We start from the raw sequence: 24,626 nt of genomic DNA, 5'->3' as shown, positions 1-24,626 counted from the left end.
GTGAATGATTGTTGATAAGTTGTGAAGTTCAAACTAATATCTCAGTCACTGGTAGAAAAATGTTCTGGCCAACTTTAATTGTCAAACATAAATGGGCATTTTTTGCCATAGGTGTTATTTTTAAGTCTTGTCACAGTATTTTATAAAGACGGTAAGAGCGAATCTTTGCCTTAGTCAATACAGATTAATAGAACACTTTATATTACATACTGTTGAGAGATTTCCATTAATCTAGTATATGAATATTTGGTACCACATCTGGAATAAAGAAGATATATTTTAAAGAATGTTGTACCCAGTGAGAACCTGGTAACTGTGATGGTAGCCAATATGTTTGCAAAATAACTTAGAAACTGGAAAACTGTCTCTGACTTGTGAAGGATAACTCAGGTATTGACGTATTTGCTCAACTAAAGTTAAAAAAAAATTCTACATCTTTTAAACCAATCCTGTATAACAAATAATATACCTTTTTAAAAAGGACACATTTCTATACAGCATCATACTATAGTATGCAGTAACTAAAAAGCATGTGTAGCTTTTTAGCCTTCATAGGGTCTCATTTGAAAGCAATGAAACTAACTATGGAGTGACAGATAACTACTATAATTAGCCTGGCTAGATCAGATTTCCAAATTCTTGTCTGGGGTATTTCTGATCATCTGCTGTCAGCATCATCTTATAGCAGTCTGCATTTAGAAAATAAAATTGTATGCACCAATAAATATGAATGAAATGATAAATCTAACAGATAAGATACTCCAGGAGTCATTTGAGTCTGTTGTCTCAAAGTTATTGCTAATCAAGATGCAATGAATAGAGACCAAACTCTATCTTGAGATGTTTCATTTTTCTAACTGGCCCTACATCTTTGTTTGAAAATAAAAGGTATGGAATATGAATAGGAGTCATTATTCTAACTGAAAAAAAATTGTATAAAAATAAAAACATTATTAAAAGAATATTGATGTTGCATAATCAAGAACTCAAAATTTAGGGAAAATTCAAAACTAAGGTTGCCAGTGCAAATGTACTTGCCCCTCTTTTGCGTTACCTAATTAGCCTCATTTTTTGTCCTCTGGAGTCTCTTCAAAGAAGGTCTTAAATACTTATGTGCATGACTCATGTCCCATTTCCATCCTGCTATTTTGAGACATATGCAAATGACATCTGGCCTGATTTAGAGTCAATGGCAAAACTCTTGTGACTTAACTGGCCTTAGGGTGTAAAAATATAAAAATATGCAAGCCAGCATCTTCCTTTGGTCTTCTTATCCTTTTTGGCTAATTTCTTTTAGATTATAAAATGATCTTTATTCATTATTAACCATATATATATGTATATAACCTACCTTTCCAGAAAAGTTATTATAATAACTACTACCCCAGAGGATTCCGATACACAGATAGACTTCTTCTGGAGACTGTTAACTCAGGGTAATGGCTGTTTTGTAATACCAAAGGAGTAGAAAGTGGTAAAAGAGCACTAGAAAATCTGGCTTGTTTTTAAATTGCTAGCTTAAGTTAAACTAAAAGAATGTAAATGTTTGAATAGCTAAATTAATGCCTACAAACAGGATTCATTGTCTTTTTCTTTACACATCTGTCTAAGATGATTTAATGAGCTACATTCATCAGTAGAGTCTTACTGTTTATATTGATGTAGTAATTTGAACTAGTCCTGAATCTAGATTAACTAAATGGTATAGAAGGAGTTAAGCTGTTCCACATCAGGATGTCTGACCTTGATGTGTCATTTTTGTACTAGTTTTATGCTACTGTAACTTCATTTCATGGTGTAAAAATAATGCTAAAGCCCACTAATTAATTTCTAACTTGTGTATCCATCTCTCTCCAAATAGAATATAAAATTTTGGTTTAGCTTGCTTTTCTTTCCAGAGGATGATAAGTATTCATTTATGACAAAAAAGATCAGCCAACTGTAATTTGCCACATGTTTGCAGTATTCCTTGATTTAACCACCCAAATATCAAGTTATGTGTACATTTAAAATGTGTATGCCCTGCCTCACTCTTTGTACCCTTCTCCACTGGTGGCTAGGCTTAATTCTGGTATTCTCTCCATTTGTCTGTACTTTTTAAATTTTGTTTTTGGGTTTTTTTAAATCCATTTTAATCCTTTATCCTTTTTCTTTATCTTTCCTTTTTTCTTTATAGCCAGGACAGATTACAAGCATAAATGAAAAACTGTTCAGACACATTCTTGCTGTGTTCTTTATGTCTGACACCGGCTACTTAGGAAAATGGATGTCTCACATAAAATTACTCGTTCCATGCAGACATTAAGCAATTCTCTTCAGGGGTTCTCAGTGTTAGTTATGGCAAGTTACTAGGCTACCACTAAATCCAAGGCATTTTTGGTAGAATTTCAGTAGTTCCATCCATGAGATCACTGAATGTTTTTCCACTTCTCTGACCACATAGCCACCTCTTGCTTTCATCCCCCTGATGCATATACATCTCTTAATCAAGTTAATCTTCAAACGTGTGTTTACATGTGCACTTACACTGTCTTAAATTTACTGTGCAGTAAGTTAGTGCACAGTAAGCAGGAATAGGCTGGCATCTATACATGCAGGCATTACAATGCATTAACACTGTGTGTGGACTGACTTGGGACTATTGTTAGTCCTAAGGCAGTCCATGCACATGGTGTTACTGCACAGTAAGGTGTCTACACATGCATTACTCTACAGTAAGTAATTGGGTGTAAATTTGATACCTGCATGATGCAGGTATCAAATTTATTCTCAAGTCAGTGTAAGTCACCATATTTACTGTGCACTACAGGCATGTGCATGTAGACACATGCCTGTACTGCACAATAATTCTGGTTACTGCACAGTAAATGTGCACATGTACACACCCACTGATGAGGTACTACATGACTCTGATGCAGCCTATTGGTCACTATGTCTCAATGTACCCCTCACCCTGATTAATGGCTAACTCTTGTTTTGATATTCCTTTGTCACCTTTTCTCACTCAGGCTTTCTCCCTTTTTCTTTACAGACAGAATGACATTAATTTCCATGTACCCTTTTTTTCAAAGCCTTTCTGAAACTTTCTTTCCATTACTTTTCCACAGCCATGCCATTACCTCACTTTTGACCTATGTTATTCTCAATTGCAGTTGCCTGATCTTTCAAGGAACACATGGAATATGTACTCCCCTTCTCTCAGTCTGTTCATTTCTCACCCACCCCCTTCCCTTTACTTCTCAGTAGTCATGTCTACATGTGCATTAAGGCATTTTTTCTAATGCACATTAAATTTAGTACCTCCAATATCAGGTACTAAAAAAAATATGTATTATGCTGCCTTATGTGCAGTAACAAATGTGCATGGTTTTTAAATGATGCTTAATGCGCAGTTGCCTATTTTATTGCACATTAGTGTAATTGAATACTTTTTATGTGGTTTTAATAAGCAGTAAAATAGGGTATTGTCTATTTTAGAGTGCACATGTAGACATGCCCAATACTTCTCTGTGAAATTTAGATGTTAAATTATTTGGAACACAGAACATGTCATTTTGTTAACTGTGATGCAGATGCCCTGTCTGACAAATATTAAATCATAATTATATTTTGGCAATGCCCTCATTTTAAAGGCATTTTCTATTAAAAACCACTGCCAGGAAACACTGTGTTAAATGCTCAATAGTTGGCACATAATTTGAGTTTGCGGACAATGCACCCATTACATGATTGAATTATGCATGTAGAAGAGATAGGCACAAAATAAACATAAAATAAAAAAAAAAATGTTTATGTAAAGGGGACTTCAATGTAAAAATATTTTTATATAAGCAATTCTCTTTCATGTCTACAAAATATGTGCTCCTTTTATATCATTTGTATTTAGGCAGCCATTTTTTGTGAGTAAAACTTGTGCTGTCATGCTGTATGATTTGGTCCTATAAACCAGAGAGAGCATTTCCAGAGGCTGCTACATGACTTATAGGACATAAGACCCATTTAAAAAAAATTCTTAGACCTTTAGATCTTATCTTCAATTTTGATATTGATTTCAATAGAAGTGAGGCAATAAACGTGCTTTTGTTGAACATCCTAGAAAAGTACCTACCTGCCTAACTACCTCTGAAATTATAGACTTAAGGTACTTTTGAAAACAGGATGTAGACCCCTAAATCACGTTGCTGTTTTTGAAATACTACCCTACAGGTGTGTCTACATGTTGCCATACAGCGATGTTGCTATGCACCGTGCTTCAGTACTTCCTTTTGGAAGTACTAAAGCATGGCACAGTAACCGCCCATACTGCACTATGTGTGCTATGTATGGTTAGATTTCACCTCTATGTTACTATAGTGATGCGCTATGCTGGGGGAGTGTGCCACTATGGCAGTGTAGCTGCTGATCATGTAGACCCACATGATCACTATGTCACTGTAGTGTACTGTACGGCAATGTAGCACATTGCTATGCTGCATTGGGCGACGTGTAGATGCACCCCGAGAGTAATTTATTTCTTATAAAAAAATCCTTATTTAATAATGTAGGCATTACACAGTTCCCCCTACTTTGCTTTAAAGTTATTTTTCCATTGGCATAAAAGATGTTTTAGTAGGCTATACAAATCGTGTTTCTTTGCTGTCACATTTGCTTTCAGACTAGAAATACATACTAGAATTTCTTCATAATAGGCACAAAAAAGCAATGGAATTATATAGAGCAGGCTGTTTTCTTACTGAAAATGATTCTGAAATAATGAAAGAGAGGGTGTAAAAAGAGATAATTAATGGGTGTTCCTTAAGCCCAAGCAGCTCTATGATAGGATTAAAATAGCGTTACTAAAAAAGAACAGCAAGAAACAGCAACCAGAAATCTTTAGTAAACTCCAAACCCTTCAAGAACACCATATACTGTAAAATCCAAATTCATCTTCTTCGTGCATGGGGCAAGGATATGGGTTAGATTGCCTCTCAGACCCCTTCCAGACTCAGTGTTCTATGATTCTCTACTGATGGTTTAAAACTCACCCTGAAAAATAATATTTTAAATGTATATGTAATTCACAGTTGCTAGAGGTCAGATCAGCATGTACATTTGGCCTTTGTGCCTATGTGCTGGGTGTCCAAATGCAGAATTGGGCATCCAAACTTAAGGCTTCTATGTTCACAGATGGATCTTGACAAGTCAGTCCAGAAAGCAGAAATAGCAAATAGCCTTTCTGTCCTTTATGTCTCAAAATAAATTTCTAGACTCACATTTTATAACTAGAAGGTCATTTCCTACATTGTATGTCATTCATTCAATGCCCAATTTCACATCATGAGAATAAGAGAAGCATTTCAGCTAATATATGGTTTTCTGAATCAAGCACTGCTTGGCAAACGTTTGTTTTTAAAGTTTTCTCCACAAATCTTTATTCATTTATTGTTAGTGGCTTTGCTGGCAACACTATTCATCCTCTAGGTTGCCAGTCTCCATGCCATCATAGATTGGCTTCATGCCATTCCTTGTACCATTCCCACAAAAGTTAGCTTTATGGAAAAGTATACTAACTAACAGCTCTTAAAATTTAAATTCTCATTTATTGCTTCTACTTTTAAATTATGGCCAAACTATCATAAATCAAGGTAAAATAACATTAATGTAAGTATGAGCTAAGTACACTTGCCTTGTAAAAATGTATAGTAAGTTTTGGTCCTTCAGCTATACATATTAGGATTCATCTGAAGTTTCTTTAAAATGTAGATTTTATTAATTTATATTTAGCTTTTCATAAGAGTTTGTCATGAAAGAAATATAACCGAATGTTATCATTTTTTCCAGGTTTAACAGCATACAATCTATATCTGAAAACTCATTTGCAGGGCTTACAAAACTGGAATTGCTCATGATTCATGGAAATGACATCCAAAATATACCCAATGGGGCTTTAAAAGATCTTGTGTCTCTACAGGTAATGCTCAGGTATTTCTAAATATTATAAATTGCAAGTTATTCACCGAAAAAAACACAAGTAGGATTCTTTTTTATTGTCCAGTGAGATGACCATTATTCTCTCAAATATATTAAAAGATTTTGAACCACACTAATGTCATGATAATTTCTATTAACGACCATTTAAAAAAAAATCTTTCTGCACTGTTTTCCTGTTATGAATAAGAAGTTATTTCTTTCTTGGCCTTTTTAGGTTTTCAAGATTAGTTACAATAAACTGAAAGTCATTACAGGCCAAACCCTTCAAGGACTTTCAAGCCTAATGAGACTGCACATGGACCATAACAGAATTGAATTCATTCACCCATATGCTTTTAATGGATTAACTTCCCTGAGATTGCTCCATTTAGAAGGAAACTTAATTCAGCAGCTGCATCCCAACACATTTTCAACATTTATCGTTCTTGATTATTTCAAATTGTCAACAATAAGACACCTCTACCTGTCTGAAAATGCCATTAGGACACTGCCTGAAAGGATGTTTCAGAGAATGCCACTCCTGGAAAATCTTTATCTTCATGGGAATCCCTGGTCCTGTGACTGCAACTTGAAATGGTTTCTTGACTGGAATGAAATGTCAGTAGGTAAGGAAAAAAAAGAGTGATTTATTATGCTCAAGACTGTGGCAATGTCTCATTAATTTGTCATGCCCCTGCTGTCCATATGAAACCCTTCAGTATCCTCTGGGCTGTACTGTTTATATCTTGTAACTTTCCTAAGAGCTGTTGTGTTTTTTTTCACTATCCCAAAAACAAGCATCTTGATTAAATTATAACCAGGAATTTAATCAAGAAGCAATTATGAATCTTTAGCTAAATTCAGTATTCTATCACAGACTGAATCATGAATCCTTACATTAAAAAATGCAATAAAAAATGGAAACAAAAAAGGTCGGTGGAGTCATAAGATATATCCATGGTGCAAGAGCCAAAATACTGGCTTTTTTTGTTATAAATCCAAATGAAAGTTACCCAAGGCATGTCTACATGTGCATTAGTATGCAGTGGTTACTGTGCATTTAGTTAGTACCTGTTATTACCAGCACTACTGAACAGTAGCAATGGCACACACCTTTTAGGTGATGCTACTACGCAATATAATAATTCTACTATGCATTAGCACATTAGCATGGTTTTTGCCTGCCATACTGACAGGCAGTAGAATAAGTTTACTGCACTTGTAGTATCTCATGTAGATGCGCCCCCAGAGAATTAAAAGCTGTTTCTGGGAAGACATTTGGAGAACTGGAAGCAATACATTCAACTGTAGAACAGAGAGGGAGAAAAAAAAGAAAAGGGGGTTAGGACTAGGAGATGCATCTGGAAGGTTGCAACAATTGGGAAGGGACATATGTGATTATGGTTTGCCACGGTTAGTATATGAAGATCCATATCTTTTAAGTCAGGATGTTTAGAGCACACGCACACATTTGCAGGACCCAATCTACAATGACACAGCTTACTTTAAGCCATCTGATCATAGATCTGGTCGTGCTTGTACACACATTTGCTGGTGCCAGTAGCTGTGGCAGGAACACACTCTCAATCATTCTGGGTGGGAGAGGAGAGGACAAGTTCAAGAGGGGGCTAGCAGGTCTGTGGGAGGTTTTGATGAGTCTGGGAGGTTTTGGTGGGATCATGGGGGGGGGGGTCTGTGCAGGAGGAGTAGTAGGACTATGAGGGTGTTTGGTAGGGCTAAAAATAGCCTAAGCAGAACAGGTGTGGGGGGCAGGGGAGAAATGTGTAGGCCCAGGACTGGGATGAGCATCTGGGCTTTCCCAGGCCTGGGCTTGTGCTCTGAATATCTATACACCCTTAGTTAAATTGGGCACAGGTTAGTCTGATCTACATAGTGCACCACCTTAGTTGAACTAATTTAGACTGGGCCAGCCATTTATTGCCTGTTTTAAACTTCCTGAATAGCTGTATAGTTCAGCACTTAAATCAACCTAGCACTAACTAGGTTGATCTGAGAATAACATGTGCACATACCCTCAGTTATGTTCAGGAATAGCAATGAAGATAACCTTGAAATGTTCAAATGATGAAATGATCTTTATATTCAGTTATTTTTATAGGACTCCTTCATCCATTTTATAAGAAGCTCCATACATGATAGGGTATGATCATAAGTACTGTTTTTAACAATGATTAGTCAAGACTGTTTCTCTTTGTGAGACAGTTCTCTATTGAGTAAGCCCTGAGGCTGATAACATTTCATTTTACTTTAAAACATCATACATTGACTATCCAGAATTTGATTAATTCATTTAATTAAATATTCCAAATCTCAATGAAGACAAAAATTCCTACAGGGAAGAGGGGGTGTCAAACTGACAAGTAATATTTTAATTATAAATGAAATTTTAACAACAAATATTTTGGTAAAATGGAAATGCTTCATTTTGATATTCTATATTATATAATAAAATTTTAATACAAAGTATAAAGGAAAAGTTTTTCAAATGAAACAATCAAAATGCTTTGTTTTGAAAATGGCAAAGTAGATTTTTTATATTATGAAGGTGCTTTGTTTCAATTTAATCAGTATAAAAATGACATTAAAATCAATGTGTTCTCTTATGGGTCCTATCCCAATAGTCTAATGGATAAAGCACAGGTATTTGGAGCCAACAATCATGAACTCAAGTCCCATCGTTGGTGAAACCATCAACTGTTTCCACTGATTGTAAAAATTACTTATGCTTTAAGGCCTCCCATATAGTCTAGTAGTTAGGTATGGGAAGTTTCATTTTTAGAATGTGTTAGTGACAGCAGTGGGCATAGCTGTCTTCTAAGCAGTTGATCTGAGTTTGATTCCCAGACAATGAAACTCAAGTCTTTGAGTTCAGGAGTCTGGACAAGGTGATCCTTTGAGTCCTTTCCAACCTTATGATTTTATGACATTTCAGTTTTGATGAAAATATGTTTGCTGATGGAAAAATGTCCTCAGAAAAATGTTGAAAAGATCTAATACTTACTCTTTTGATGCCACAGTGATAGAAATGTACCTTTTCAAACACTGAAGTCTATATCGCTTCATCATTTTTCCACATACTTTATTTTGCAAACTAAAAGGTAACTCTTCAAGCAAATAGGAACATATCTGTGCATCATAAATAAAGGCCTATTTCTCTGTATGTTTATATTCATTTTATGGGTAGAGCAGAGATACATGTCTGAATAAAATGGGCTGGACAATACAGGTGATGGTTTAAAAAGTGGTCTTCCATGCTTATACTTCTTGAGGTCCAGTCTGTGAAATGGTGGGTCTGATTTTCAGAAGCGTTGAACATTGAAACCTCCTATTGAAGTCAGTGGTAGCTGTTGCTGCTCAGCACCTGCCTCAACAGGAGATCTGGAATGGAAAAAGAAGCACATAAGTCACTTCTGAAAATCTGACTTATGATATGTGTGTTGCTAAAGCATTTATTAAGATGTCTGGATAATGTCAGACTTCCGTGCCATAATTTTGTACAGCTTCCTAGAATGTATGTTTTTTGTGTCTCTAGGTGTCTTAAAGTGCAAAAAGGATAAAGCCTATGAAGGAGGACAGCTCTGCTCTAAGTGCTCCAGTCCCAAACATCTGGAGAAACAAGATATTCAAAATCTAAAGGATATATCATGTAGAAAACCCATTGTACAGTCCTCACTGAAACAGAACAGCAGCATTAATGAGGAGGAAGAAGGTGATAGTTATGAGTTTCCTGTGGAGGACTTTCAGTCATCCACATGGAACATTACTCTGAATATGACTGACGAGCATGGAAACATAGTGAACCTGAACTGTGAAATCAAGAAGCCAACAGACTCTACCAAAATTCAGTGGAACCAAATTTCTCCACAGGAAATTGAAATTAATGCTACAATTTCACTGGATTTTGAATGCCCAATGAACCGAGAAAACTATGAAAAACTATGGAAGCTTATAGCTTATTACAGTGAGGTGCCTGTTAAATTAGAAAGAGAAATCATGCTTAGCAAAGAGCCTAAAATAAGCTATCAATACAGGCAAGGCTCAGATTATGATGCCTTTTATTACACAGGTGTCAAAGCTAAAATACTTGCTGAACCTGCTTGGGTGATGCAACCTCTGATAAACATCCAATTAAATAGGCGCCAAAGCACAGGGAAAAAAGTAGTGCTGTCTTTTTTTACTCACTTTTCTCAGGCCATTCAGACCAAAGAGACAAAACCTCAGAGAAGCAGTTGGGTAATGATAGAGCAAAGTCAGAACATAAGGACATCCCAGAGTGTGATTGAAGGCTCAGACTGTCAGCTGAGCTGCAATGTGAAAGCATCGGAGAGTCCCTCCATTCAGTGGGTGTTTCCAGATGGGAAAAAACTGAAAGCTCCTTTTAATGAGAAAGAAAGCAGGTTTTCCATCCTCAGCAGTGGCCAGTTAATAATCAAAAGAGTAGACTATGTTGATTCTGGATTGTACAACTGTGTTGCTCAGGTGCGAGATGAAGTAGACCGAATGGCCTATCGAGTTTTAGTGCAACCTCCAGTGATTCAGCCAGCTGACCATGATGTCATGAGGGTTGAAAAAAATGTTAGAGAGCCAATAGTTGTGCCTTGCAGGGCAGTTGCTGTACCAGATGCAGAGCTGAGCTGGATCCTTCCAAATGGCCATGTGCTCAATCATTTATCAAACTCATCAAAAGGATACATGTTAGACAATGGCACGTTGTTCATTCCAAACAGCCATACCAGTGATAGTGGCTATTATAGGTGTGTAGCAGTGAATCAGTGGGGATCAGATCAGTTTGCTGTTAGGGTTACAATAAGTAAGATGGTATCTGACAGATCCTTTAAAAGGGTAAAACTGAGGAAGCATCCAATTTCAAAAAGCTCCACCAAGAGAAGAGGGGGTATAACAGAAGATGAGGGAGGGTCAGGTGCAGAAGAGACCAATGAGCCCCCACGCAAAAAGAACCACCTGAAAGACCGGGAAGTATCGATTAAACAAAAGAATGACCTGGTACCTGAGGCTCAAATTAAAAAAGGTAAAAAAGGCAGGAGAAAAATGAAATTCTGGAAAGCTGCAGATAAAACCCAAGAGAGCAATGTGGCAGAAGGCCGTAGAGTATTTGAATCTCGAAGGAGAATTAATATGGCAAACAAACAGATCAATCCACAGCATTGGGCTGACATTTTGGCAAAGGTTCGTGGAAGAAATCTGCCGAAAACAACAGTAGCACCCACCCTTTCTTTAACAACTGCATTGCCCTTAGTTATGCAGAAGGCCACAACAGCTCCTTCTCCAGTGGCCAACCCCCCCCTGAAACCAGCACTGGAGATAGAAGCTGATGTAGAAGAGTCTTCAGCAGAGACATCCCACGTGGGTGAGAATGAGCTGCCCTCAGCCACGATTGCCTCCACTGTTATAGGACAGGATTATAGTCAAGATCACAGACCTTCAGGTCAACCCACATTAATGAGCACAGAGACAGAGCCTTCCACTGAATACGAGCATTTTCAATCACCTACAAGTATATACACTGTAGAAAACCCTTTTGTGTGGGAGACATATGTTTCACCAGCCTCTTCAACCTTAATAACACAAGATCAGCAGCATGGTAGTCAAAAAAGGGATTATTTTCTGACATCCAAAACAAGCATGAGTACTTCCACAAAAGAGCTTCTTAATAAAAAAATGATAACTAGCATGCCTCATACTCAAAGTAATTTGTTCATAGCAGAAAATGCAGAGGCAACACCTCCTTATTCAGCAGAGGAAACATCCCAACCTGTAGATTTCCTAACCAATGTGGAGACAACTTCACAGAGCACTGAAGTGAACCATGTGCGTGCTGACTCTGTACATTCTCAGAAGAATGAGATCAGCTACATAGACTTAATATCCACTCCTACTATTTATTCATCCGCTACTCCATTTAAAGGCTTTGGCATTGGAGCCAGCAGTTTCGTAAAGCATCAGCATACAGGGGTACCAACAGGTCAGACTAAAATTGCAGATGTTGAGTTAAGCAGAAATGATCAAGTTTTCACATCAGGTAATGGCAAAACCGGTGAAGAGCCACAGGTTAGCAAGGACATAGAGACTCACATAAGAATGTCTAGTAGCAGTCAGGAGAGTTTCAAGGGAGATGCACATAAAAATGTGCCTGTTTCAAACCTATACCCTTCATCTACATTGGCAAGTACTATCACTCCTCTTAGAACAACAGAGCTGAGTATAACTGCTGCTTCATTTGGCAAGCTGACCACTATGGCAATGGTGACAACTCCCTATAGAAAAACTACTTCTGCTAACTCATTGGTTACCCAGCATCCCAGAAAAAGACCTTATGGGAGGAGAAGATTAAGACTCAACAGATTTCGACAAAGACCAAAGCCTATTCCTTCTGCTGCTTTTACCACAGAGGGAACACCCATTGTTCAAAAAACCCCTAAACCAGAATCCGTTATTAGAAGTACACCTGGAACTCTGATAAGGGAGGATCAGAAAAATGAGGCTAAGAAACAAATTGAGAAAGATAAGCAGTTAGAGATGATTACTTCTTTAGTTACAGATGCAAATGTTTTAGAGAAGTCAACTACAGTCAAAGACACAGATTTAGCCTCTTTACATTGGCCTACTTCTTCTCCACCTGAAACAACATATGTGACACTTTCTACTACTTCTGAAAACCTGGTAGTTCCTGTGACTGCTATCACAAATACATCAGAATATGATGGACTTAACAGAGCTTCTGTTACAATGTTAAATGTGTCCCCTGAAGCAGACCAGGAGACATCAACATACCATACCTTAGGTATTGTATCTGAAACAGATATAACTGAAACAGGTTATGAAGTTACAAATGGTAAAGCACAGGAAACAAGCACTGTAGTGTCCTCTGAGCATATCTATAGCTTGGTATCATCAGCCAGGCCTAGATACTCAGCCATTCCAGAATTTCAAGAAGAATCTCTTCCCCTTGGCTCAAAAAATGAAGAGAATGGAATCAGTCCTAGCATATTCCAGTCCACACCTCCTACTGTGCTGCATTCAAGTACTCCTGGTGACTTCATGGAAGATTTTAAGGATCTGTCAACTCCAGATAAACTGCAGGAGTCTTTAAAACCTTTAAAGACAACAATGGTTACTACACCACTGCATCAAAGTGAAGCAACAACCTTATCCTCTTCCTACAGCACAACAGAATCTCAGTCTCTTACTTCTACAGAAACAAAGACATCCGTTACTATACCGGTACAAACTGAGATAAAATCTTTTCTGTGGAGCAGGAAAGAAGACACATCACATGCATTTGATAATGAACCTATTCCTGTACATACAGTTACAAGTCTTGGCTCTCCAGCTACATCTGTTACCCCTTTCTCATTTACAAAACCTACCACTCCTCCTTCATCTATTTCAAGCAACTTACATGTGTCTGTTCATTCTCCTACAAAAGAAAATAACATATTTAATCAAATAGGCTTGCCAGAGACCAAGAGAGTTGAAACTGACAGTGTAAGAATTACACTTAGCTCAAGGCAAAACGTTTTTTCCATTCCATATTCAAACCAAAACAGAATTAATGCACAACCCAAAGAGGAACAATTTAAAAGGACCTATACTAGCAAATCAAACAATAGTTTACTGCTGAATGCATACTTTCCCCATCAGCCAGCAGGGAAGATACCAGTCTTAAACCAGCGACCAGTTATTGTGCCTCCAAAGCATATTCCATCGAGGGGCACAGTGAGGTCCCCATATCTAATCACACAGGGCTCATTTTGGCATTTTGTAACTCACCAGCCCCTCCACTATACTAATAAACCAGAGATAACAGCTTATGCAGCACACACAACACAGGATAAAAATGCCCCCCATGCAGAACCGACCACCACAACAGTAACCACTCCATTGTACAGACCTAATTCCCTCACTCCAAGCAGGTTTAGCAATCAAGGTCAAAACAGATACAATATCAACTCCAGAATTTTTGGCAATAACTATATTCCTGATAACAGAGGCACATCTGGGAAACTTCCAAGTCAAGGAATCCCATATTATCCTAGTCTTAGAATTCCATTCATCTTTAATAGAACCAGGATATTCCCACATATAGGAATGAATCCTAAAGCAGTGGTGCCTAGTCCATTTGCTCCAGAAAATACAAATGAGAAGAAAGTTGTCCAGCTTTCGCCTACCAAGAGTACAGTAAAAAATGCTGCTTCGGAGTCCCCAGTGTTTCCAGTACCTCCACAATCCCACATCTCCAGCACCACACCACCTGCCACAACTGCTTTGAAGATCACCTCTCCAGCACTTCTCTCTCAAAGCAACAGACCTCAAATAACTTCTACCATTCAGTCCTTCAGAAGCATCCATTATAATAATAAAAAAGTTCCACTTGTGCCGAAACTAGGAGGAATTCTGACACACAATTCCAGCGTAATTCAGGTTTCAACCAATTTCCGAGGACTTGGAGAAAGACCTAAAATCACCACAAAAGGTTCTCACAGCTTATCTATCCTTGCTGAAACAGATGCTATTATTCCATGTGAAGCAGTGGGAGAACCAAAACCTTTAGTGACTTGGACAAAAATCTCCACAGGTGAGTTACTCAAACATTTATTCTACTCTATGCAATCATTTCCATATGCGAATACAGTAGAATTAAATTGTATTGCACAACAAATATCCAAAACACCAAATTACACCTTTGTCCTTCTTAGTTATGGGATCACTAGGCTTTATAAGGCTTTATAAAGACTGCCAATGGATTAGAGAAAAACCTCCAAAGTTTTATTACTGAGAGATACAAATAATTTTTCAGTCTTTTGTAAATGTGTATTCTAAGGGTCTGATCCAAAGTTCGTTGAAATAAATGGAGAGACTTCATAGTTTTCACTAGTTTTTAGGTCAGGCCAAAGTGTAACTTATTGTTAATATTAAAAGTCATCTCCAGGGAAAATTATGAATTGTAGTATTTTTGTAGCAGAAAAGACACCCCTTTTATTCTCCTAGACTGCAAGGCCTCCAAGAGTGAGCTCTTGCCTGGATAAAAATTTATGGTGAAGCGCCCTGTGCTGAGGATGGTGCTCTAGAGTTCTTTACATTGTATGTCCAAGTACATCAGTTCCTGAAAATCATGCAGTCGAAGACTTCAAGTGTAAAGACAGCATTACATTCTGAAAAAGTTTTCCCTCTATTTTTAAGTATTAACAACGGAGATATAAAAGTCAAATTCTTCAATTAGAGCAGGGGCTGGCAAAATATGGCCTGCAGGCTTGATCTGGCCCACCAAATGATTCTATCTGCTTTGCAGTTGGTCCTCTGAAGGAGAATTGTATCTGGCCCATGTCTACCCTGGTTTTCAGTGCCTTCCACCCTTTTCCCTTACTTGTGCCATAGCTGGCTACAGCAGCAGAAGCAGCTCTAGTGGTCAGGCAGCTACCCCCCTCCCTGGCTCAGCCCTCCCTGCCCACCTCCCCGACCCCCAGCACCTGGTGTATGCTCCAAGGCAGGGGGCGCTGAGCTCTTGGCCATGCTTCTCCCCTGAGAGTCTATCTGTGTACAGCTCTGACCCTGTGGCCATTTGCAGACCAGACAGCTCAGCCTCCAGAGAGAGTCAAAGCTCAGGTCTGGTTCTCCCTGCTGGCAGAGGAGGAGGTTCAGGGGGAAGAGGGCCAGGAGCCATGAGTTATTCAGGCCCAGCTGGACTGGTCCAGGGCCTAGTAGAGGTGTGGGTGCTACTGACATGGTGCTGCACTTGGGGCAGGAGAGGGGTGCAGGGAGAGCTGCTAGGAGCTGGTGCGTGTTTGTGTGTGTTTGTTTCTGGATGTGTGAATGCATGTGTTTGCATACATGAAGCCCTCAACAGATCAACAAAACTTGTTAAGTGGCCATCCAACTCAAATAATTGCTTACCCCTGGACTAGAGTCAAAGGCATTATTTGGCTCATATGGATTATTCCTAACTGAGAGTCTTCTCTTCATCCATATCCACTTTTAGATTCTGTTTGGTTTATAAGCATTTGGTGTTGAATAAACACAAAGTTATAAAGTTCTATAAGTGACTTTATCTGTAATTATATATGACTTAAAAACCAACCCTTCCGCTTTCTTTCACCTCTTCCCAGGAGCTCTGATGACAGCCAACACAAGGATACAACGGTTTGAAGTCTTGAAAAATGGCACATTCATTATCCGAAATGTTCAGCTTCAGGACCGTGGACAGTATTTGTGCACTGCCCAGAACCTGCATGGTGTTGATAAAATGATTGTCTTGTTGACAGTAATCTCCCAGCAGCCCAAAATACTAGTTTCCCGCTACCGAGATATCACAGTTTATTTTGGAGAGACAGTGGTCATGGAATGCCAGGCCAATGGGATCCCAAGCCCACATATTTCATGGATTTTTCCTGATAGGAAGATATTACAGAAAGTGACTACTACTGAAAGCAGGATAATGCTGCATGAAAATCAAACTATGACCATCAAGGAAGCTACCTTTACAGACCGAGGAGTGTACAAGTGCATAGCTAGCAATGCAGCAGGAGCTGACAGTGTAGTAGTGAGGCTTCACATTGCAGCCTTACCTCCTATAATCCATCAGGAAAAACAAGAAAACTTTTCTTTGCCTCTGGGACACAGCATTAACATTCACTGCAGTGCCAAAGCAGCACCCCTTCCTAGCATTCGCTGGGTGCTCTTTGATGGTACCCAGATCCGACCATCTCAGTTTGTTAATGGGAATTTCTTTGTTTTCCCCAATGGAACCCTTTACATACGCAATGTCTCCCCGAAGGACAGTGGGAACTATGAATGCATTGCAGCGAACATGGTGGGTGCAGCCAGGAGAGTAGTACAACTCTATGTGAAGAAGCAGTCATCTAATGCCAAGATCACTGGGAGCTCTCCCCAGAGAACAGATATAACATATGGTAGCACCCTACAACTCGACTGCAGTGCTTCTGGGGACCCCTGGCCCCAGATATTATGGAGGCTGCCTTCAAAGAGGATGATTGATTCTTTGCACAGGTAATTTCCTATGCATAGTGTCATATACAAACTACTTGAGCAATAGGAGTCTTTTCTTGATTTCTCTGGGCTTTGAATGGGGCCTTAAATCTTTAGAAGGAGAATTTAATCTGATAGAAGATTCCAAAGTTAAATCTACTTTAAATAATAATAATGGTGAAAAAATGATAGATTGTTACTACTTGTCTATTAAAGCTACTCTCCAGGTATGCTAAAGAGCGTAGTGGCAAAAAAGTAATGATATATGACTCTCATTTCAGAAAAGCATTTTTATGGCCCCTAATTGCATAATATGTGTAGTACAGGAAAGAGACCTGCTTATAAAATAAAGTTTTTCCTCTGAGGAAATGAGACTGATTTGAGCAGGATTTATAGAATGACTTGGATATTTGCATCCCTATTGCGCAAAACTACAAAACACAATGAAGCATTGCCAACTCTTGAATAAAAAGTGTCTCTCTTTCCCAACTAGTACATATAACAGTACTAATAATGAAGGAGAAAATATGTGGATTAAAAATATATATATATGTTTACAGATTTATGAACCTAGGGAATTTTCCTACAATATGTGATGATATATACATATACAGTAAAACCTTGTTAGTTTGATATTGGGTAGTTCAAAGTATCAGATACACTGAAGCTATTGTCATTCCACAGCCAAACAGATAGGCTTTTGTATGCTTTAGGATTTTTTATCTTTATTTTTATTTATTTTTTATTTTTAGCATGCAAACTTAGAAATTGGATCAGGAAAACCTTACTTTGAAATTTGAAGTCCTTTGATAGTACCTTGAACCAATACAAGATTGCTAGCTATGTCATCTATCATTAAACTGCTGTCAGAAACAGCATGGGCTCACTTAAGAGAACCAACTACCTAGCTGGTTGAATACAGCCCATACTGAGCATGGCCATAGAACACCTAGCATAATGCCGAGGTTTACGTTTATTGTCATTTGAAGTCTACCATAAAGGTAAATGAGTGCGGCTCATCTGAATAAGACATAGTACTTACTGTGCTCCATTCCCCTCAGCACTGACCCTTTTTCAAATCATGGTGAACCACTTCATCAACTAAATTTCACCTTCCTCTTTACTCCCATGCTGAGTGCCTTTTTTCTCAGTTCCAATTATTCCTATTTCTTTAGTACTCTTGAATGTCCAACAAACTTCACTAAACATCTACGGAGATGAGAGGCTCTGTCACTCCCCTCTCTCAGCCTGCAAGATATGATTAGTGTGGCCCTACCCTCCATGAGGTGCAGCCAAACCAGGGGACCCCATGCCTCACCTGTTTAAAAAAAATGTGGAGCGTCGCAGAACTTGTGATGAGAACACCCTATTCCAGTAATAAGTGAGGGGCTCATTAGAAAGTGAATCCTTGGGGAAGGGGTATGTGAAGTATACACATATGCTGACCAGTTTTAGGCTGTGGGGTAACCATAGCTTGAAACACTGTTAATTCTTCCAGAGGCCCAGCCCCATGCACCGTGTTATAAATCACAAGCCTTTTGGCTTTGAACTAACATCTACTAACATGGGCTGTATTCAACCAACTAGGTAGTTGGTTCTCTTAAGTGAGCCCATGCTGTTTCTGACAGCAGTTTAATGATAGATGACATAGCTAGCAATCTTGTATTGGCTCAAGGTACTATGTACCACCCAGTCGTGGGACGAATCTCACCAGGTTTCTGTTAGCCCTACTAAGTCATAGGTGTTTTCTGCAAGCAGGAGTGCTAGTTCATCCTGCTTGTTCCCCATGCTCCTAGCACTAGTATATAGGCACTTGAGCCCTGCAACTGGTGCCTTTGCTGCCCCCCCACTCCGAATCCCATGGGGCCCCTTATTTCTTACCTTCTCGTTGCTTACCTGTGCTATAGTGCTGCTTATTTTGAAGTTGCTATTTTTTGGTGTCCTGAGCTTTGAATTAATGAGGTTTTCTTAGCTAGATAGATAGAGATCTCTCTCTCTTCCTGTATATACATATATATGTGTGTGTATGTGTGTGTGTGTAATGTTTTGAAATATATAATGTAATGATTTCATAGATTTCATAGACATTAGGGCTGGAAGGGACCTTGGAAAATCATCGAATCCAGCCCCCTGCCCGAAGGGCAGGAAGTCATCTGGGGTCATAGGATCCCAGCAAGATAAGCATCCAATTTACTCTTGAAGGTGTTCAATGTAGGTGCTTGAACCACCTCCAATGGCAGGCTATTTCAGACCTTGGGGGCTCGGACAGTAAATAAATTCTTCCTTATGTCCAGCCTGAAACGTTCTTGCAGTAGTTTATAACCGTTTTACCTTGTAATCCCTTGGGGCACTCTGGTGAACAAACATTCCCCCAGATACTGGTGGTTACCCCTGATAAACTTATAGGTGGCCATCAGATCACCCCCAAGCCTATGCTTTTCTAGGCTAAAGAGCCCCATGGCGCTCAGCCTGTCATCATAAGTTCTGTTTTCCTGACCTCTGATCATGTGCGTGGCTCTTCTCTGGACTCTCTCAAGCTTCTCCACATCCTTTTTGAATTGTGGGGCCCATAACTGGACACAATATTCCAGCTGCGGCCTCACCAAGGCTGAGTACAAGGGGAGAATGACGTCCCGGGATTTGCTTGAGAAGCATCTATGGATGCAAGCCAGCGTTTTGGTTGCTTTACTAGCCGCAGAATCCCACTGCAGGCTCATGTTCATCTTGTGGTCAATGATGACCCCCAAGTCTCTTTCTTCCGTAGTGCTAGCCAGTGGAGCACTGCCGAGCCTATAAGCATGCTGCGGGTTTATCCTTCCAAGGTGGAGAACCTTGCATTTTTCAGTGTTAAACACCATCAGGTTCTCATCTGCCCATTTGCTGAGCCTGCCCAGATAGAGTTGGGATCTTAACTGATAGAGTTAAAAATCTCTTTGATTCAGTTGGGATCTATGTAAGTATGCATAACTACAGCCAAAAGGCGTTTCGGATGTTCTAAACTTAAGTAAATCAGACCCTTTTTGTATATCCATCACTGTAACTCATTTTTACACACAAAACTTTCCTTCCTAATGAGAGAAAATTGAACATCATAATGGAATGCATATAGCTTGTCTTATTTACCTCATTTCTCCCTTCACTCTTAATTCTTTGTACTGTGGAATGATTGGGGATCCCAGCTGAGGTGGGTTAATCTATGAATTTTGTTCCTTCACAGACCTATTTGATATATAATACCTTTCTGTTATATCACTATGGGACAAATACAACTATAGCCCTATAATTGTTTATTTCAAATAAAGATAGGCATTTTAATATTAATAATGTATTACATCTAGATCAGCAGAATTTAAGGAGATAGTTAAGAGGAATCAATTCATAATATTTGCATGATTAAGACACACTACAATTATAAGAATCCTTCTCATGAAATATAATACAGTACTTACTACTAATAGTTTTTTTACTCATAGTTTATTACTACCCACAACTCCCGCTTCTGCCCCTTCTCCCAAAACACTGACAATTAAAGATCTATAAATTGTCCTTCTCTCACTGAGAAATAAGAGGTGTATTGGCATAAAAATCCTTAGTTCCTGGTAATAATTGTCACTATTTTGCTGAGAGCATTCTTGATTGTTGAACAAGCTCATTATGGTTTAAACTCCATTGAAATATTAGATATTTATGTAGACTTTGGGCAATATTGTATCCACATGTTTATAGCTTTCAGCAACAGCAACAAAATAGCTATTCATATGGTTTGTGTTACTGATAGTTTTTTTTTTCTTCCTCATCTCTCAAAAGCTGTGCAAACTATACTATATGCATAGCAAATCAATGTTTATTTCTGAGGGAACTCTATGGGAGTGAAGAGAAAAGAAGCTTTGAACCCAATGTCTGGAGTTTACTTAATGAACTGGATGGAAATAATAGTTTTACAATCTTTTGAACACTGTTCAACACTTGAACCATCATAGGCATGCCCTGGCCAAGATGTTCCCAAGCACACCCTGCTCATTCATTCCTACACCCTTACAACCAGGAAAAGCACCAGAGAGACCACTCCAGGGCTGTTGCCACTGGCCACTTTTAAGCATACTAAATCCCACTGGCACATTTTCAGGTTTGGAGCATGTCGTCAGGAGTGGGTGGGCACCACATGCTTGCAAATAGTCTGTCCTGGGCATGCTGCTTCTGCTGCAGTATTGACATGTACCATGACATACATTGAAAGATGACTCAGTTTGGAAACTATATAAAACCTTTATACTTGTTCTTTGGAATTGCTCTGGAGGTTTTAAAAATTTTGGTTATCAATCCCTAAGAAATAGCTTATTTTGATTTGTAAGTGCTGTGAGTAAAGTTTCTACCTCCTCACAACTATGGTGTACATCGGAATGTATATAATTTGTTACCATGTTTAAACATTACTGAGAGCTGCAAAATAGATTAAAATGGTATAAGTTCAGGATAGAATAGCCTGGAATGATCATCATCATCTCCTCTATTTCATTTTGACTATAAATACTAAACATTTCTATGACAGTATAATTATGTAATAGTAGTGATTCCAGTATTTTTTTCATGGAGGTTTTCTTTAAGCTGATATTTTGTCTCTCACATTATTTTCTGTTTTCTTTTCTGACAGTAGCTGGGAGACCAGAATCAAGGTGTTTGGCAATGGGACTTTGCTTGTCAACTCAGTCACCGATAAGGATGCAGGCGATTATCTTTGTGTGGCCCACAATAAGGTTGGGGATGACTATGTGGTTCTTAAAGTGAATGTGATGATGACACCAGCCAAGATAGCACATAAAAATGTGCATAATCACAAGGTTAAATATGGGGGGGATCTGAAAGTTGATTGTGTAGCCACAGGTTTGCCAAACCCAGAAATCTCCTGGGGCCTTCCAGATGGTAGCATGATAAACACCTTCATGCAATCAGATGACAGTGGAAGTCGAGCAAAGAGATATGTGGTTTTCAACAATGGAACACTGTATTTCAATGACGTAGGCCTGAGAGAGGAGGGGGACTACACATGTTATGCTGAGAACCAGATTGGAAAGGATGAGATGAGAGTGCGAGTCAAAGTACTAGCTGAGCCTGCAACTATCAGGAACAAAACCTACTCTGTTATTAATGTTCCCTATGGAGATGTTGTCACTGTTACATGTGAAGCCAAAGGTGAGCCAACCCCCAAAGTGACGTGGCTTTCTCCAACGAATAGACCTATTCCTGTCCTATCCGATAAATATCAGGTGTACAGGGATGGCACCCTCCTCATTCAAAAGGCCCAAAGATCAGACAGTGGCAACTACACTTGTCTGGTACGAAACAGTGCTGGTGAAGACAGAAAAATAGTCTGGATCCTTGTCAATGTTCAGCCCCCCAAAATTAATGGGCATCTCAATGCAATAAGTTCTGTAAAGGAGACAGCCATGAGAGATAGCCGTAAACTTATTGATTGCAGAGCTGAAGGTATCCCAGCTCCACGGGTCCTGTGGGCTTTCCCAGAAGGGGTGATCCTGCCTGCTCCCTACTATGGGAACAGAATCACTGTGCACCGCAATGGCACCTTAGACATCAGAGGTGTGAGACAAACAGACTCAGTGCAGCTTGTGTGCATTGGGAGAAATGAAGGTGGGGAGGCTAGGCTGATTGTGCAGCTTCTGGTCACAGATCATTTGGAGAAACCATCATTTAGGGACCCAGTCAGTGAGAGGATAACTGCAATAGCTGGGCACAGCATCAATCTGAACTGCTCAGTGCAGGGTAACCCTGAACCCAGCACAACATGGATCCTGCCCAATGGCACAAAACTGCAGAGTGGCAGCCACATGCAAAGGTTCTACCACAAAAGGGATGGGATCTTGCACATCAGTGGCCTCTCCGCAGGGGACGCAGGGACTTACCAGTGCACAGCCAGGAATTCAGGTGGCTATGCAGAGAGAACTGTCTTCCTAAAGGTGGGACTCAGGCCAGAAATCAGCAACCAGTACAACAATCTTGTGAGCATCATCAATGGGGAAACTTTACAGCTCCACTGCATTACTCAGCCCAACCAGCGGTCACATACCTCCTGGACACTGCCCAATGGGATTATACTAGATAGTCCCCAAACCTTAGGCCGCTTCTCCCTTCTGGAAAATGGTTCACTTACTGTACGTGATGCCTCTGTATTTGACAGGGGCACATATTTGTGCAAAGTGTTGACCGAGTATGGCATATCTGTTATGAACGTACCAGTCATAGTGATAGCCTACCCACCACGGATCACCAGTGAGCCAGCACCTGTTATCTACACCAGGCCTGGAAATGCGATTAAACTGAACTGCATGGCCATTGGGATTCCTAAAGCAGAAATAACATGGGAGCTCCCAGACAAATCACATCTGACAACAGGAGCTCAGTCCCGTCTGTATGGAAATAAATTCCTTCACCCTCAGGGGTCGTTAATCATCCAGCAATCTACACAAAGGGATGCAGGCTTCTACAAATGCACTGCTAAAAATATCCTAGGCAGCGATTCAAAAACAACTTATATCCACATATTCTAACATTTAAGCAAGCTCCTCTGATTAGACACTAATGCCCAGTTTACTGCCTAGCAAGTACAACACAGAAAGTACTGTTTGTAAGCAGTCAAACCTATTGAGGGCAGAAAAGTGAGATTGTACATCTCATTTTCATTAGCAGTACATCATTGCCCTCATATTGACCTTTGACAGTCCAAAGCCTCTTGTTATTCCAAAGCTACTCTTTGGTTTAAGAAGCACCTTAAAAGATACCAAAGAAGTATTCACTGTAATAATACTATTATTACAGTTATGGTGATAAAATGTTTCATTATTTTGTTGGAGAGACAATATTTTTATCCCCTGCAGTGCTTCTGCATAATCTAGCCTTATAGAATATGATTGCTAACCTTTCTGTTAATTCTTCTATCACCTCTTCAAAATCCAAAAATTAATTCAGCAAATAAGAGTGATCTATTTTTTAATAAAAGACATTCAGACATTAGTTGCTTTAATCTGTGAACAACCCTTTTTCAACTTCTAAGGATGTTCCTGTTGAATTCAATCATTATATATTTTATATATTTTTAAATTAGACTATGAGGCTAGAAAAACTTATAATGATTTTGGTCTCATTTTATAAATTATTGGTCTTTACAAGACTCTGATATGTTACTGTGTTTTATAATGTTAAGGTCAGTATACTGTACGTTTTATAATAAAAATATTTTCCAAACAACTTTTTCAGTGTTTTCCATGATATATTTTGGACATATTTCAGTCAAAACACTAGTAATGTGAAATAACAAAATAACAATGCTTTTTATATACCAAATCAAGTAAGTTTTCTTTGAATAACTAAGCTGGAATTAATTTTACATACATTTTAAAATAAATTCTCAGATTAAAACCCTTTTGCTCATGATCAAGTATGAGTTAATTGAACGTTTTGGTGTCATCAGTACTTGACTGGGCCCAGATTTTGAGCCAACAAGCCACAATCAGAGTATAAAATAAAAGGTTGATTTAGCTTTAGATGTGTCATACTAAGTTCATACTGTAGTCTTAAGGTGATGGATATTTGTCAGCTACACAAACAAAACCTAACATTTGTTATTTAAACTGTTAAGG

The 24,626-nt window shown here is 38.9% G+C and overlaps 1 protein-coding gene across 1 annotated transcript in view; it reads left to right on the top strand.

The window, feature by feature from the left end:
* The window catches only part of MXRA5 (matrix remodeling associated 5), a 30,512-nt gene extending 6,358 nt beyond the window's left edge, over positions 1 to 24,154 (top strand). Inside the window, exons 3-7 of the mRNA XM_025208507.1 lie at positions 5,821 to 5,950; positions 6,185 to 6,575; positions 9,503 to 14,566; positions 16,095 to 16,995; positions 21,626 to 24,154. Coding sequence (XP_025064292.1) covers positions 5,821 to 5,950; positions 6,185 to 6,575; positions 9,503 to 14,566; positions 16,095 to 16,995; positions 21,626 to 23,537 — 8,398 coding nt within the window. The 3' untranslated portion in view covers positions 23,538 to 24,154. The remainder of the gene's footprint in view (positions 1 to 5,820; positions 5,951 to 6,184; positions 6,576 to 9,502; positions 14,567 to 16,094; positions 16,996 to 21,625) is intronic.
* The last annotated feature ends 472 nt before the right edge of the window (positions 24,155 to 24,626 follow it).

This window comes from Alligator sinensis, unplaced genomic scaffold (assembly GCF_000455745.1).
Source record: "Alligator sinensis unplaced genomic scaffold, ASM45574v1 scaffold395_1, whole genome shotgun sequence".
NCBI lineage: Eukaryota > Metazoa > Chordata > Crocodylia > Alligatoridae > Alligator > Alligator sinensis.
This window is presented reverse-complemented; position numbering and strand designations above follow the sequence as displayed.